Source organism: Vigna angularis, chromosome 5 (genome assembly GCF_016808095.1).
Source record: "Vigna angularis cultivar LongXiaoDou No.4 chromosome 5, ASM1680809v1, whole genome shotgun sequence".
Lineage (NCBI taxonomy): Eukaryota > Viridiplantae > Streptophyta > Magnoliopsida > Fabales > Fabaceae > Vigna > Vigna angularis.
Window position 1 is genome coordinate 701,866 of NC_068974.1, and position 13,296 is coordinate 715,161.

A 13,296-nucleotide genomic window follows, 5' to 3' on the forward strand; every position below is an offset into this window, starting at 1 on the left:
AAAAGTATGAAACACTATAACTGGGAAGTGGGGACATTCTTCAGTTAAAAAAAAGATTTCACAGAAGCAATAAGAAGCTACGGTGTAGACAATGGTAGGAAATTGAAGGTTTTTAAAAATGATAAAACAAGAGTTTCTGTTAAATGTTGTGGGGCAAAAGGGAAGTGCCCATGGTACGCATATTGTGCATATAAGGCTGCCCAAAATACATGGCAGTTAAGGAAGATTATAAACAAGCATACCTGCAGTAGAGAATTTAATTTGCGTTTAGTGACATCAAAATGGTTAAGTGGGAGGTTAGAGAAGACTATAAAAGAAAATCCAAATATTAATTTGAGTAGCCTCCAAGACAAAGTTTGTAAGAAATGGAATATTAATGTGTCTCGGTCAACAACCTTTAGGGCAAAGAAAATGGCGCACAAGAAAATTGAAGGTGATTTTGAAGAACAATATAAAAGGGTATATGACTATGCCAATGAGCTGCTTAGGTCAAATCCTGGATCAACTGTCAAAGTTAGTGTAGAACCTAATGAGGGGAACCAAGTATTCAAGAGACTTTATGTTTGTTTGAAGGCATGTAAGGTGAGTTTCATATCATGTAGGCCCATTGTAGGTTTGGATGGGTGTTTCTTGAAAGGGAAATATGGGGGTGAATTGTTAACAGCAGTTGGAAGAGATGGTAATGACCAAATGTTACCTTTGGCATATGCTGTTGTGGAGGTGGAGAATAAGCAAACCTGGACTTGGTTTTTGGAATTCTTGATTGATGATCTTGGTGGTGTTGAAAATTGTTCAACGTATACATTTATCTCAGATCAACAAAAAGTAAGTGATATTTCATTGTTTTTTATTATGAGACCTTAGTCTTCCATGTTCATGTTCAGTAAATTTACTTTTATCATTTGATAGGGACTTCTGCCAGCAATACAAGAACTTCTACCTCGTGTTGATCAAAGGTTTTGTGTCCGCCACATATATGCAAATTTTAGGAAAAAATATGCTGGAAAAAATCTGAAACGTCTCTTATGGAAGGCAGCATCATCAACCCATCCTCAAGCATGGGAGGCAGTCATGAGAGAAATAAAAGATGTCAATGTAGAGGCCTTTAAGCACTTGATAGCTATTCCACCAAGGTATGTTTTGAAGAGTGTTAGCCATGTCAATTATTTAGAACTGTTTGGTTGTGTTATAAATGTGTGTGTTTTTCTTTATATAGATTTTGGTCAAGGTCAAGGTTTACACCTACAGCTGCTTGTGACACCCTAGTAAACAATATCTCTGAAGCTTTTAATAGTGTGATCTTGGATGCAAGGGCTAAGCCCATCATAACAATGATGGAAGACATTCGTATGTATCTAATGAAGAGATGGACAAGAAATAGAGACAAGATAAGGTCATATGAAGGTTCCTTTTGCCCCAAAATTTATAAACGATTTCAAAAGGAATTAAACAACACAAAATATTGGATACCTAGGTATGATTTCATAATATGAAGTTTTATTTGTTTTAATTTCTTTACTTTACTTACTCACTTCAATCCAAATTTCATTTTCCAGCTGGTCAGGATTGAAATTATTTGAAGTGAGACACACTTCCAACATTGGTGACAAGTTTGTTGTTGACATAGATAAAGTGGACTGTAGTTGCAGGAAATGGAGTATAACAGGAATCCCATGCTGTCATGCCCTCACTGCCATGACATTTTTAAACATCAATGGAGAAGACTACATCTCACATTGGTTTACAAAGTCAACCTATGAACAAACATACTTTCCAATGATATATCCAGTCCACGGTCCTCATATGTGGGAAATGACTTCAATGCCTGATGTGTTGCCTCCACCTAAGAGAATTTTTCCTGGTAGACCGAAAAAGAAAAGAAGATTAGAGCCTTGGGAGCTTAAGAAAGATGACACTCAACTAAGACAAGGTGGAACACGTAAGAGATGTGGCATATGTAGAGAGCTTGGACATAAAAGAAATAATTGTCCACAAGCTGCCCAAGCTGCTCCAACAACTCCAAATGCAACTCAATCCAGTCAAATTACTCAATGCGAGGTTGAAGAACCCCAACAAAGTCAGCCATCAACAACAGCACCTCAGACAACTTCAACACCAGCTGACCCAACTGCCACAGCACCTTCAAACTGATTTAGAAAGTCATTAGCTATTATTAATATGTATTTTGGTACTTTGTTTCGGCTAGCACCTTTTTTTGGATCTAAACTTCAAATCGCAATTGTGTGCTGATGTATTATTTGATGAAGCAAAGTATTGTCTGTTCAATGAATATGATGTCCAGTTTGAAGCACAGTTTCTGATGTTATATTCAATATGCCGTTTGAAGCACAGTTTCTGATGAATCTTATATTATGTATTAGTTATTTTCAATATTGTTTCTACTGCATCAAATTTGAATTCAGCTGCATTTAGTTGTCTGCACTGAGGACGGTCGTCCCTCAGGACGCTCGTCGCGACTTAGAAGGAAAGTGGACGCTCGTCGCGACTTAGAAGGAAATTGGACGCTCGTCGCGACTTAGAAGGAAATTGGACGCTCGTCGCATTGGACGCTCGTCGCGACTTAGAAGGAAATTGGACGCTCGTCGCGACTTAGAAGGAAATTGGACGCTCGTCGCATTGGACGCTCGTCGCGACTTAGAAGGAAATTGGACGCTCGTCGCGACTTAGAAGGAAATTGGACGCTCGTCGCATTGGACGCTCGTCGCGACTTAGAATGAAATTGGACGCTCGTCGCGACTTAGAAGGAAATTGGACGCTCGTCGCTCAGGACGCTCGTCTCGACTTAGAAGGAAATTGGACGCTCGTCATCGCAAGCGGACGCTCGTCGCTCCCTACACGCACAAGAGGACGCTCGTCCAGAGAATATGAAATGGACGCTTGTCAAGACGCTCATCCAGAATACATCAAGTGGACGCTCGTCGCCCAGGACGCTCGTCGCCAGGACACTCGTCACATAGCTAGCGCACGCTCGGTTCATAACAAGCGGACGCTCGTCGCCCCCTGCGCGCACAAGGGGACGCTCGTCCAAAGAATATGAAGTCAACGCTCATTCCAAGTTCATTACTCGCATTGGAAAAAAATTTACTGTTGAAATGGTGATTAAGCCTCTGTTTTTAATGATTTCTACTGTCCAATTCTCTTAAGTAAGATTCGGTTCGGTATGTAATAAAGCAATGCAATAGCTTTGGACAATCATAATGAATTTATCACAAGTTTACTGCAACTGATAACTGTCTACAGTAGCCATTAAATTGTTGCTGTCATCAAATTGTTCCTGTCTCAACCATATCACTACAACTTAACTATTGATACAACATCCACCTTCTTCAACAATATCACTGCCAATTAGCTATTGAGAGCAGAAATTGAGATTTTTCATTCATTTTCAACAACTGTCTAATACAACACATTGTCTAATACAAAATAGTCATGGAATTTTAAACAAGATACAAACAAGGATGACATTAATAAACCCCATAAAACATAACATCCATGTTAATTGCTTCTCCCATTTCTGAGAAACCATAGCAGATTTCTCCAGACTAATAATTTTCCTCCTTTGCCTAGCAATAATAGTATCCCTTTCATCCAAATTAGCTTCATTGCACCATTTAAAATAATTGCATCCTTGAAGTTCTTCGTTTCGAGTCCGCTGTTCAAAACATCCAACCACAAACATTTCATTACTCAAAAATAAACTAATCAATAAAATGAAACTACAACCATTGAACAAACCTTGTAATTAGGGCATCCCCAAAATTGTTTGCCTTCGTTCTTCACAGTTTTCGCCACTCTCAACACAGCAACTTCCCCACAATGACATATGTTAGTTTGAACCAATCCTCTAGATGAAACGGCACGACAGCTCCCCCATGAGCAAGACGAACAACACTGATGATTCAATGACATTGCCACTTCCTGAGCCAACGAAAAAACGACACAACCTCACAACCAAGCTTTCTCACCCAACCCCAATCAACACTTCTTCAACCAACACTAAACCGAAGAACAGAGATAATAGTTTATGGGGGACCACACACAACACTTACAATGGGGGACCACACACAACACCCATAATGGGGGACAACAACAAACAGAGATAATAGTTTATGGGGGACCACAACAAAAGCAAACACACACACGAAGCAAACACACACACCAAAGCAACCATAAACCCAATGAATGGAACCCACTTCGCATGGACCAAAGCGAACACACACACGAAGCAAACACCAAACCCAAGCAAACATACACGTACCTTCGAATGGACCTTCGAATGGAACCCACTTCGCAATTCCAAATCACCAAACGCTTCCAAATCAGCAGACGCGTTCTGCTTTCAAAAGCCCCAATTGCGATTTTTGACCGTTCCTCAACTCAGAAACGCGTTCTGCTTTCGTTCACACATACAAATACCCTAAACGTGACTCATTTGCCATTGACACGTCATTAGTGACTCATTTGCCACGTTTTACTAAGCTAGTGCCACATAATCAACCACTTAACGCAGTTAGGGTGTATTTAACGGAGATGACTACATTGACACAAATATTTTTAATGTTTGGATTCAATTGACACTTTTATACCACGTGAGGACGAAAATGAAACTTTTTTAAAAGTGAGGATGAATTTGACACAATTCAACCAAACTTAGGACTAAGGAAGCAATTATCCCTTTTTTTAAACTATTGTATGATGATGAAGAAGAAATTGATCAATAATATTTTTAAATCTAGAAATTAAAATTTAATTGTATTAATTAATTCTGTAATATTATAATATCTGTTTTACTTAAATATAGTATTATTTTTTACATAATAAAAAATAATATTTAAATATGGTAATTAAATCAATTTTTAAGTTCTAAAAGATTGAATTATAAAGAACAGATTAATGAAACATTCCCATACGAAGGTGATACTAGTCAAAAATTTAAAATACGTGTCTTGAACGAATTCCATTGAAACATATTAACATATTATAAAATTTAAATTTAAAAATTTTAAATAAGATCTTAAATCACAAAGATAAAAAGATATTGTTTAGAGTAACATTAAAGTTTAAATATAATACTTAAATTAGCTTTTTAAATTCTTGAAACTGAAATGTTAGTATAATATTATTAAAGTGTCACTTTCATGAGAAAATTGTATTGAAATAAAAATTACATTAAGATTTAAATATTATGTGTTGTTATACAGTGAAGGGAAGTACAAGGCAAATGACATTATTATATAATGAAAGATATCCTCAATTAAATATATTTAAAAATTAATAAATTAAACATATAATTATTACTTTTAGAAATAATGATTTTATTTCACCCTCCTTCAAAGGTTTTCATCAACTTCTACCAAAGAGAACACATTTTCATAGCTTTGCCAACACAACTGGAATGGTATGAGGAAGATGGCATGAAGAAGTTGAAGTGGTTTAAGCATGGAACCTCTTAACCCTTTTCTGGAATAATAGCATCTTTTTCATTTCAAGCACTTTAAACTAACTTACCATATCATCTAAGCAAACAAATATAATAATCAATATAACAGCAATTTTTCTTAGCCTTTTCACTTGCAAAAAGACAAAGAATCTCGCTTTTTCTTGTGGGGTTCACAAATACATGATAAAGATAGTTAAATAATATAAAGTTCTGTGTTGGGGGGGCAAAAACCAAACCAAGTTTGAAAATTGAGTTCATTCATTCAGATTTGAACAATGTGGCTGAAGGTTGTTCTTCTCCTTGCAACGCTTTCTCTTTTTCACTCGGCAGCTTCTCTTAATAGGAGCAGTTTTTCCCCAGATTTCTTCTTTGGAACAGCTTCTTCAGCTTTCCAGGTTTTGTTCTGTCCCAAGTTGCTCAACTCTCTGCATCTTTATGTGTAAAGGTTGGATCTTTGTATCTTACTTGGCACTTTTCTGTTTCCTTTCTGGGTTCTGTGTTATTGGGGTTTGAAGTATGAAGGTGCTGCACGTGAAGGTGGCAAAGGCCCCAGTATATGGGACACATTCACTCATAGCCACCCAGGTTTGCATGGCCTCTCTATGTTGTTTTTTTTTTTTCAGCATCCTTATTTGTCCATTTTAGCTTGTAATGCATCATAGTTGTTTCCTTTTGCCGAAGTAACCTATGCTTCAATATAGTTGTTTTAGTGGGGAAGTTGACCACAACCTCTCCCACTCTCAGTTCTAAACCCTTCAAATCAACCTTATATCTCCCAAATGTTAGTAGGGGAAGTTGAATCTACAACTTTGCCCTTCTAATTTTTACCACTAAGTCTGTTATCCTTATAAGTTGTGGTGTTTAAATTTGTTCTGCTTTTTGGCTCTTGTAGGCCTGGTTTTCTCCTTTAAAAGTCATATCGTGGATTAAGGAAAGAGAGTGTTTGTAAAGTGTCTTTGAGCATCATTCATAGACAACGTGAGACTTTTGGAGGGATGGAACAGTGCTGTAGGAGATTTATTTGTTAGAAAATACATTTCATGTCTTGTTCCTAGTAACTACTTTTTAAGGTATAGGGTTTAAGTGAAAAATGTCTTAAACTACTGTTAAGCCAACTAACAATACCCAGAGAGTTGAATAGGGCAAGCTTAGGTGAAAAATAATAAGGATAATGCTAGAATAATAAAATATCTGTTGGATTAGTGTTGAAGATGTACATCAATGAACCACTCCATTTCATCAATTTGCTTGATCAAATTGATTTTGAGTTTTCATTATGAAGTTGGTTTATACAAAAAATTGAGACATTTTTCTTGGTTTTTCAGATAGAATAGCAGACCACAGTAATGCAGATGTTGCCGTTGATTCATACCACCGCTACAAGGTACTTTCTTTCTCATAATTTTGAACTTAGAAATCTAGTTGTAGAGGAATTTCCTTAGCTTCGCGAGATTTTATTTCATCTAGATTGATGATTTTGTTTTTCTACATGTGATTTTCTTTTTTTCAGGGGGATGTGGCTATGATGAAGGATATTGGATTCAATGCCTATAGGTTCTCCATCTCTTGGCCAAGAATACTACCTCGTGAGAAACTATAATTATCTCTTTTATTGTTTTGGTATAGCGAAATGCTAATTTGAATCATGAGTTTGCATGCTTTTGAGGGAATATGTATTCAATCACACATAATGGTTAGTAGAGCTTTGTATGGTTTTTCCATAATGCAGTTAAGTTTAAACTACCTTGATTTTAGATGGAAACTTGCAGGGAGGAGTTAACCGAGAAGGCATTGCCTATTACAACAATCTCATAAATGATTTGATAGCAAATGGTCAGTGGACGTAATTTTCTTGCTCTTTCTGTTTCTCTTTCTCATGATACTCTCCAAATCAAACTAAACTAGATGTACCTGCTTTTGTTTACAGGACAACAACCCTTTATAACTCTATTTCACTCTGATTTCCCTCAAGCTCTTGAAGATGAATATGGTGGTTTTCTGAATCCCAAAATTGTGTAAGCAATAGTGAGATTACTATGTTCTCTAGAATACATGGACATGGACTTGTCCTTCCCATTCACTCAACTGATGAAGAATTGGTACTTTGATTATGCAAACAGTCAGGATTTTGCAGATTATGCAGAAGTTTGCTTCAGGGAATTTGGTGACAGGGTCAAGCACTGGATTACATTAAATGAACCAGTTCTATATAGCACTCTAGGTTATGGAAATGGTGGATCCCCACCCAATAGATGCTCCAAGTGGTTTGCTAACTGCACGGCTGGTGATTCTACCACTGAGCCCTATGTGGTTACACACAATCTCATTCTTTCTCATGCTGCAGCAGTAAAAGTTTACAGGGAGAAGTTCCAGGTTAATGCATTATTCTTGTTTTTAAAGTAAAAATGAGTTTTTAGTTCCTATACTTTGAGACCAACTTGGTTATGAATCCTGCATTTTCATGCTGATGAATTTAGTCCATCCTCTTGTTAAACTTAGCATCAAGCAACAGTTTTTTGACCATTACAAATTTGAAATAGGGACTCAATTCACATCTTTTCAGAAGTTTGAGGATTAAATTTATCAGTTTGAATGTGGAGGGACTGAATTCAAGTTTGATTGAAAGTATAGGAACCAAAAATGACTTTTTTTCCCTTGTTTTATATGTCCAAATTCATATTGACTAGAGATGCTGTCCAAATATAGTATAAAGCTGGGGGAAATCTTTACCTTAAAAACTGGTTTTGTAGTATTGAGTTAAGATTAGATTACTTTTTAAGATTTTAAATAGAAAATTAAGTGATGGTGAATGATTTTCTAATAGGTTTCTCAGAAGGGTCAAATTGGGGTAACATTGAATTCTGCCTGGGTTCTGCCACTTTCTCAATCAAAAGAGGACATAGAAGCTGCATATCGAGGTCTTGCTTTTATGTATGACTGGTAAGTGTCTTTGCCACTAAAAAACACTCTTTTTGTTTCCATTCCTGATAAATTTCATGGCAGAAAAATATATCTTGGTTTCCTCTTTATTGCATATCTTTTATTTTAAGAAAATGTAAGGTTTTTAAGACACTTAGGATTTCTTTCCTTATTAGGCATTGACCATTAGGAATATCTTGGATTTGATTTTGTTTGAAATTTTCTTTTGAATTCCTGTAAGTCAATTGAGACTTGATATTCTATATAATGTAATCAATAATAGACTTGAGGAGGGGAGGAAAAATAAGAAAAGGTTGAGAATTTTCTCAGCTACAGGTTCAGTTTCTCAGTATTCTAATAAATCAGCAAGCTTTTGGTTGCAAGTTCTGCTTTTCTGCATCAGTTTCATCTTGGGTTTTAGTGCCTTGGTGGATCATAAAGCATTTATTGCTTGCTTCTGAAGCATTTCTTGTAAGAACCAAGTAGGTAGAGCAACCAATAAATGTTTAAACAACTCATCAATACATAACTCCTCCCAAGTTTTTAACATTCTCTGTGACATGGTTAGCTCTAACTCATCTTATTTGTGTTCATTCAAGGTTTATGGAACCACTTTACTCCGGCACATATCCGGCCATAATGGTAAAGAATGTTGGAGGACGTTTGCCAAAGTTTACCAGAAGTGAATATTTGATGGTAAAAGGGTCCTTTGATTTCATAGGGTTAAATTATTACACTTCAACTTATGCAACTAGTACTTCTTGCCCACGTGAAAGACCAACTGCCTTCACAGATGCTTGTGTTACACTTACCTGTAAGCCATTTTAACTGAAGCTCACACACTTTTCAATTAACTTCTATTGAATTTTCCTCAAAAACGTGCTTACCCATGATACCTTTTGTTGCACTTACATCAGCTAGAAGAAATGGAGTTCTCATTGGTCCAAAGGTACTTGTATTTGGAGATAAGTTCCATTCAGTGCATGACAATGATTAGTTATCACTACATTAGTCTGAGTTAACCAAGAATTAACACTATTTACAAATAATTGAACATTATTTTTCACAAAGGATATGAGAAATTAATATTTTGCAGGCAGCCTCAGATTGGCTGTATGTCTATCCACCAGGAATTCAAGGTCTACTAGAATACACCAAGGAGAAATTCAACAACCCTGTTATTTACATAACAGAAAATGGTAAAAAATTCATCTGGGGTGATCTATGTCACCCTTTTGTTCTTTCTAAAACACAATCTTTACCATGCTACAACACTAGTTTTTCTGTTTCCATGAATGGTGTCATTCAAATTTTTGCAGGAATCGATGAGCTTAATGATGGAAAAATGGTACTAAATGACAGAACAAGGATAGATTACTTCAGTCACCACCTTCTGTATCTTCATAGGGCCATAAGGTGAGTTTAAAGTGATCATTGTTGTTATGAAGTTTACTGTTTGACCTTTTTCTTCCCTATATTCAAGAATTTGGAAGGCTAAAATGTATGAATTTGGTAGGAATGGAGTAAGGGTGAAGGGATACTTTGCATGGTCATTGTTGGACAATTTTGAATGGACTGCTGGCTACAGTCTTCGGTTTGGACTGGTGTATGTGGATTACAAGAATGGACTGAGAAGATACCGTAAAAGATCAGCTTTGTGGTTCAAAATATTTCTTCACCAATGAATTGATGGGGTAAGGTAAAGAAAAGAATATGCTGTTTTTCTTTCTTAATCCTTGTCATTTGCTTTGGGCCACTGTAAGAACTATGCAGATTGACTTTGATGATTTCTGATAATCTATCTGTAACTTCCATTAATCTCTTCCTCGGTTTGATGTTTTTGTGTTACTTATATTCATGTTTGATCTATTAGAGATAAACGATTAAGAATTAAATATGTTTTTAGTTTTTAAATTTATAATTGAAATTGAAATTTGTTTCTATTTCAAACTTTAATAAATTTTGGTTTTCAAACTTTAAAAAAAAAATATAGTCTTCTTAATTTAATTTCGTCAACTTTTTTTACATGTCTTATAGATACTTTTTAATATGTCAATAAAATTTCATGTAGTTTAATTAGAAGAATTATATTTATTATTATTTTTTAAAGTTTGAAGTTAAAATTTGAAAAATAGATGAATTTCAATTTTGTTTACAAGTTTAAGAGTTGAAAACATTTACAGAAATGAAATAAATCAAGTTAATTTTATAACAATAAATTAGATTTTAAATTAAGTTAATTTTGTAAGGATATATTATACTCAAGATCATCTCGAATTAATTTTGTAAGAAGGATTAGACTTAAAACCCCTTGTAATAACTAATACTAATCAATGTTTCTAATTAATCATCACATAACTCCCTTTGTCCAACAATTGATGTAGTTTTAGGTTCTTTCATATGTATTAAAAATACACATAATAATAATAAATATATCTTTTTAAGATAGTTTGATCGCCTCTTTTGTTTTAAATAAATACATTATTTTTACTGAGGCATGGAGAATAGTTAATTTAAGAATAAATTAAGAATGAAAAATAATGTTTAATAAAAAACAAAGTAAAAATTATTTAAATTGGAATATATTTTAGAGGATTTTGAAATTTATTTGTATTTGGGAATGCACAAGCATTTGTTCTAGCTCCAACATAGATATTCTGAAACAAAGTTAAATATTATCATAGACTAAGTATTAAAAAATAAGCTTATCATAATCTGATTTATGTTTGGACAGTTTTCTAAAAAAAGTAAATTAATTTATTTTGAAGACATCTTGTAATGAGTGATTATGTGAACCATATTGATAATGTTTAATCAGTTGGTGAATGATTTGATGATTTAATAATTGATATTCATTGAATCATACAAAATTTAAGAATAGAATAATTTAATGCTCTAAAAACCTTTTAAATTCTAAAGAAAAAAAATACTTTAAGTTCATTAGATGCTAGATAATTCATTTTTTTAAAACAAAAAGGTGTTTTTAATTCTCCTCCCCCAACATCAATGGTGTAGTGTTCTCTATCATAACATTGTTCCTCTACAACCTTTTAAATCCAATTATTTTTTTTATATCTAAAATTTTAGGGGAAAAATGGAAATAATGGTAAAGAATTTCTCTCTCACTAATATTAGAATACACATTCAAAGAAAAACTAACAAAGAAATATAGGACCCAACTATGAGTGACTTTTTTTTTTTTTGGTTTATGTTTTGAGAATTAGAATGATGATGAAACATTGTAGCTCCAATAATGCACAATGCATAACCCTTTTTTTTATAAGATTAAAAAGATTGAATAAATGCACATGGAAGGGACAATCCTCACATGTAACAAACCCTAGATTCATTGCATTATAAGCTTTTCCACTTTGATGTGTATAAACCCTAAATCCAATCAAACCCTCTTCTCCTTGTCCTCTTTCTCAAATCATTCATCCATCACTTTTGTTTCTCCCGATGTTCACTTTCAATAATTGTTTAGAGAAAAATATTCTTTCACGCACCTAAATTTTTTATATCATTTAACACTATCGTTACTTACTTTTTACTCTTTTCTTTCTTGAAAAAAAATAAAAATTTACAGTTTTATGATCAATTTATCCTTGTATTCTATGTCAAACGAATGTGAAGTGTGTCATAATATTATTACTGTTTTTTAATTCTTTCTAAATAATATTTTACAAAATTATTTTAATCTTAATTATACATCACAAAATTTTTATTTATTTATTATAATTTAGTTATATATTTAAATTCATGTAAATTTATATATAGGGATAGTTAAGGATAGCTTCTCATATACCATGTCAGTTTTTACTATGCAAATTATATTTAGCATGATCAACTTAGGAGTCGCAATATCTTACATATTATCTTTTGCACTTTTAGTTTTTAGAGATATAATCAGATTCCAATTACTTTTATCTTTTTGTTTTACATATTTACAACAAGCAAAATTTGAGAAAAGAAAGTAAAACTAAGGATGTTTAATTAATCTCTTTAATGTTTCTAAATTTAATTTTTGATTTAGTTAAGTTTTGGGTCTATGATAAATTTAATTATGCTCAATTGAGTTCTTATCAAAACCTTTTTTTATCAATTGAGTATTCAAAAGTTTTATATTTTTCAATGAGTTATTATGATTTAATTTTTTCATTAACTGAATGACATTACTATCATATTGTCTAGTAATTTTACTTATTTATTTTTACACATTAATAAATATGAAATTTTATGATTAATATAAAATATATTAAAGTTAACATAAAACGAGAAGTGACTTTATTATTATCATTAGAAAATATACATTAAATAACAAGAACTATCTCATAGTGATAATGAAAGAAAAAATTGAGTATTTTCAGTTTCATGATAAATTTACTTACTTTTAATTGAGTTTTTATTAAAAAAAATTATTGACTATTAAAAAAAATTATACTTTTAAATTGAATATTTATGGTTTAGTTATTTTTATTAATCGGATAATGTGAGTGATGTTTTGTCTTATAATTTTATTTATTTTTCTTTCTGCGTATTTAAGAAAAATGAAGGTTATGATCAATATAAAAGTTAAATTGAATTTAATATATAAAATGTTTTAAACGATTTAATGGAGAACAAAATATTTTAAGCATTTTCACTTTAAGTATCTATAAAAACTCAATTATAAAAAATATTTTTTTTATTGATTAAGAATTATAATTAACTTGATTTAATATTTTTATTTTGTATATACTAAAAAGGTATATAATAGTAGTGCCATATAGGAAAATAAATTTTTTATGTCTAATTTCTCTAAATATACTTTTTTTTTACTTATATTTAAATACAGAAGAAGTAACACATTACACTAAAGTACACACAAAAAAAGTGAAAATTAATTAGATAACAAATAAAAGTTCTATATACTTATT

General features: G+C 32.8%; 1 protein-coding gene across 1 annotated transcript; it reads left to right on the forward strand.

Annotated features, from left to right (window-relative positions):
• Positions 1-5,664: 5,664 nt before the first annotated feature.
• On the forward strand, positions 5,665-10,198 carry LOC108320744 (beta-glucosidase 24). The gene is made up of 13 exons (XM_017552261.2): positions 5,665-5,856; positions 5,977-6,046; positions 6,787-6,845; positions 6,972-7,047; positions 7,217-7,294; positions 7,389-7,476; positions 7,582-7,834; positions 8,286-8,401; positions 8,980-9,194; positions 9,298-9,329; positions 9,477-9,579; positions 9,700-9,796; positions 9,897-10,198. Exons 1-13 carry the CDS (start codon positions 5,737-5,739, stop codon positions 10,063-10,065), a joined length of 1,476 nt encoding a protein of 491 aa, XP_017407750.1. The 5' UTR covers positions 5,665-5,736; the 3' UTR covers positions 10,066-10,198.
• The last annotated feature ends 3,098 nt before the right edge of the window (positions 10,199-13,296 follow it).

Excerpts from the sequence above, each read along its gene's own strand:
- LOC108320744 (XM_017552261.2), top strand. The coding sequence starts at position 5,737 with ATGTGGCTGAAGGTTGTTCTTCTCCTTGCAACGCTTTCTCTTTTTCAC. Across the intron at positions 7,835-8,285 it reads TTTACAGGGAGAAGTTCCAG|GTTTCTCAGAAGGGTCAAAT; the intron begins GTTAATGCATTA and ends ATTTTCTAATAG. Across the intron at positions 9,330-9,476 it reads GAGTTCTCATTGGTCCAAAG|GCAGCCTCAGATTGGCTGTA; the intron begins GTACTTGTATTT and ends AATATTTTGCAG.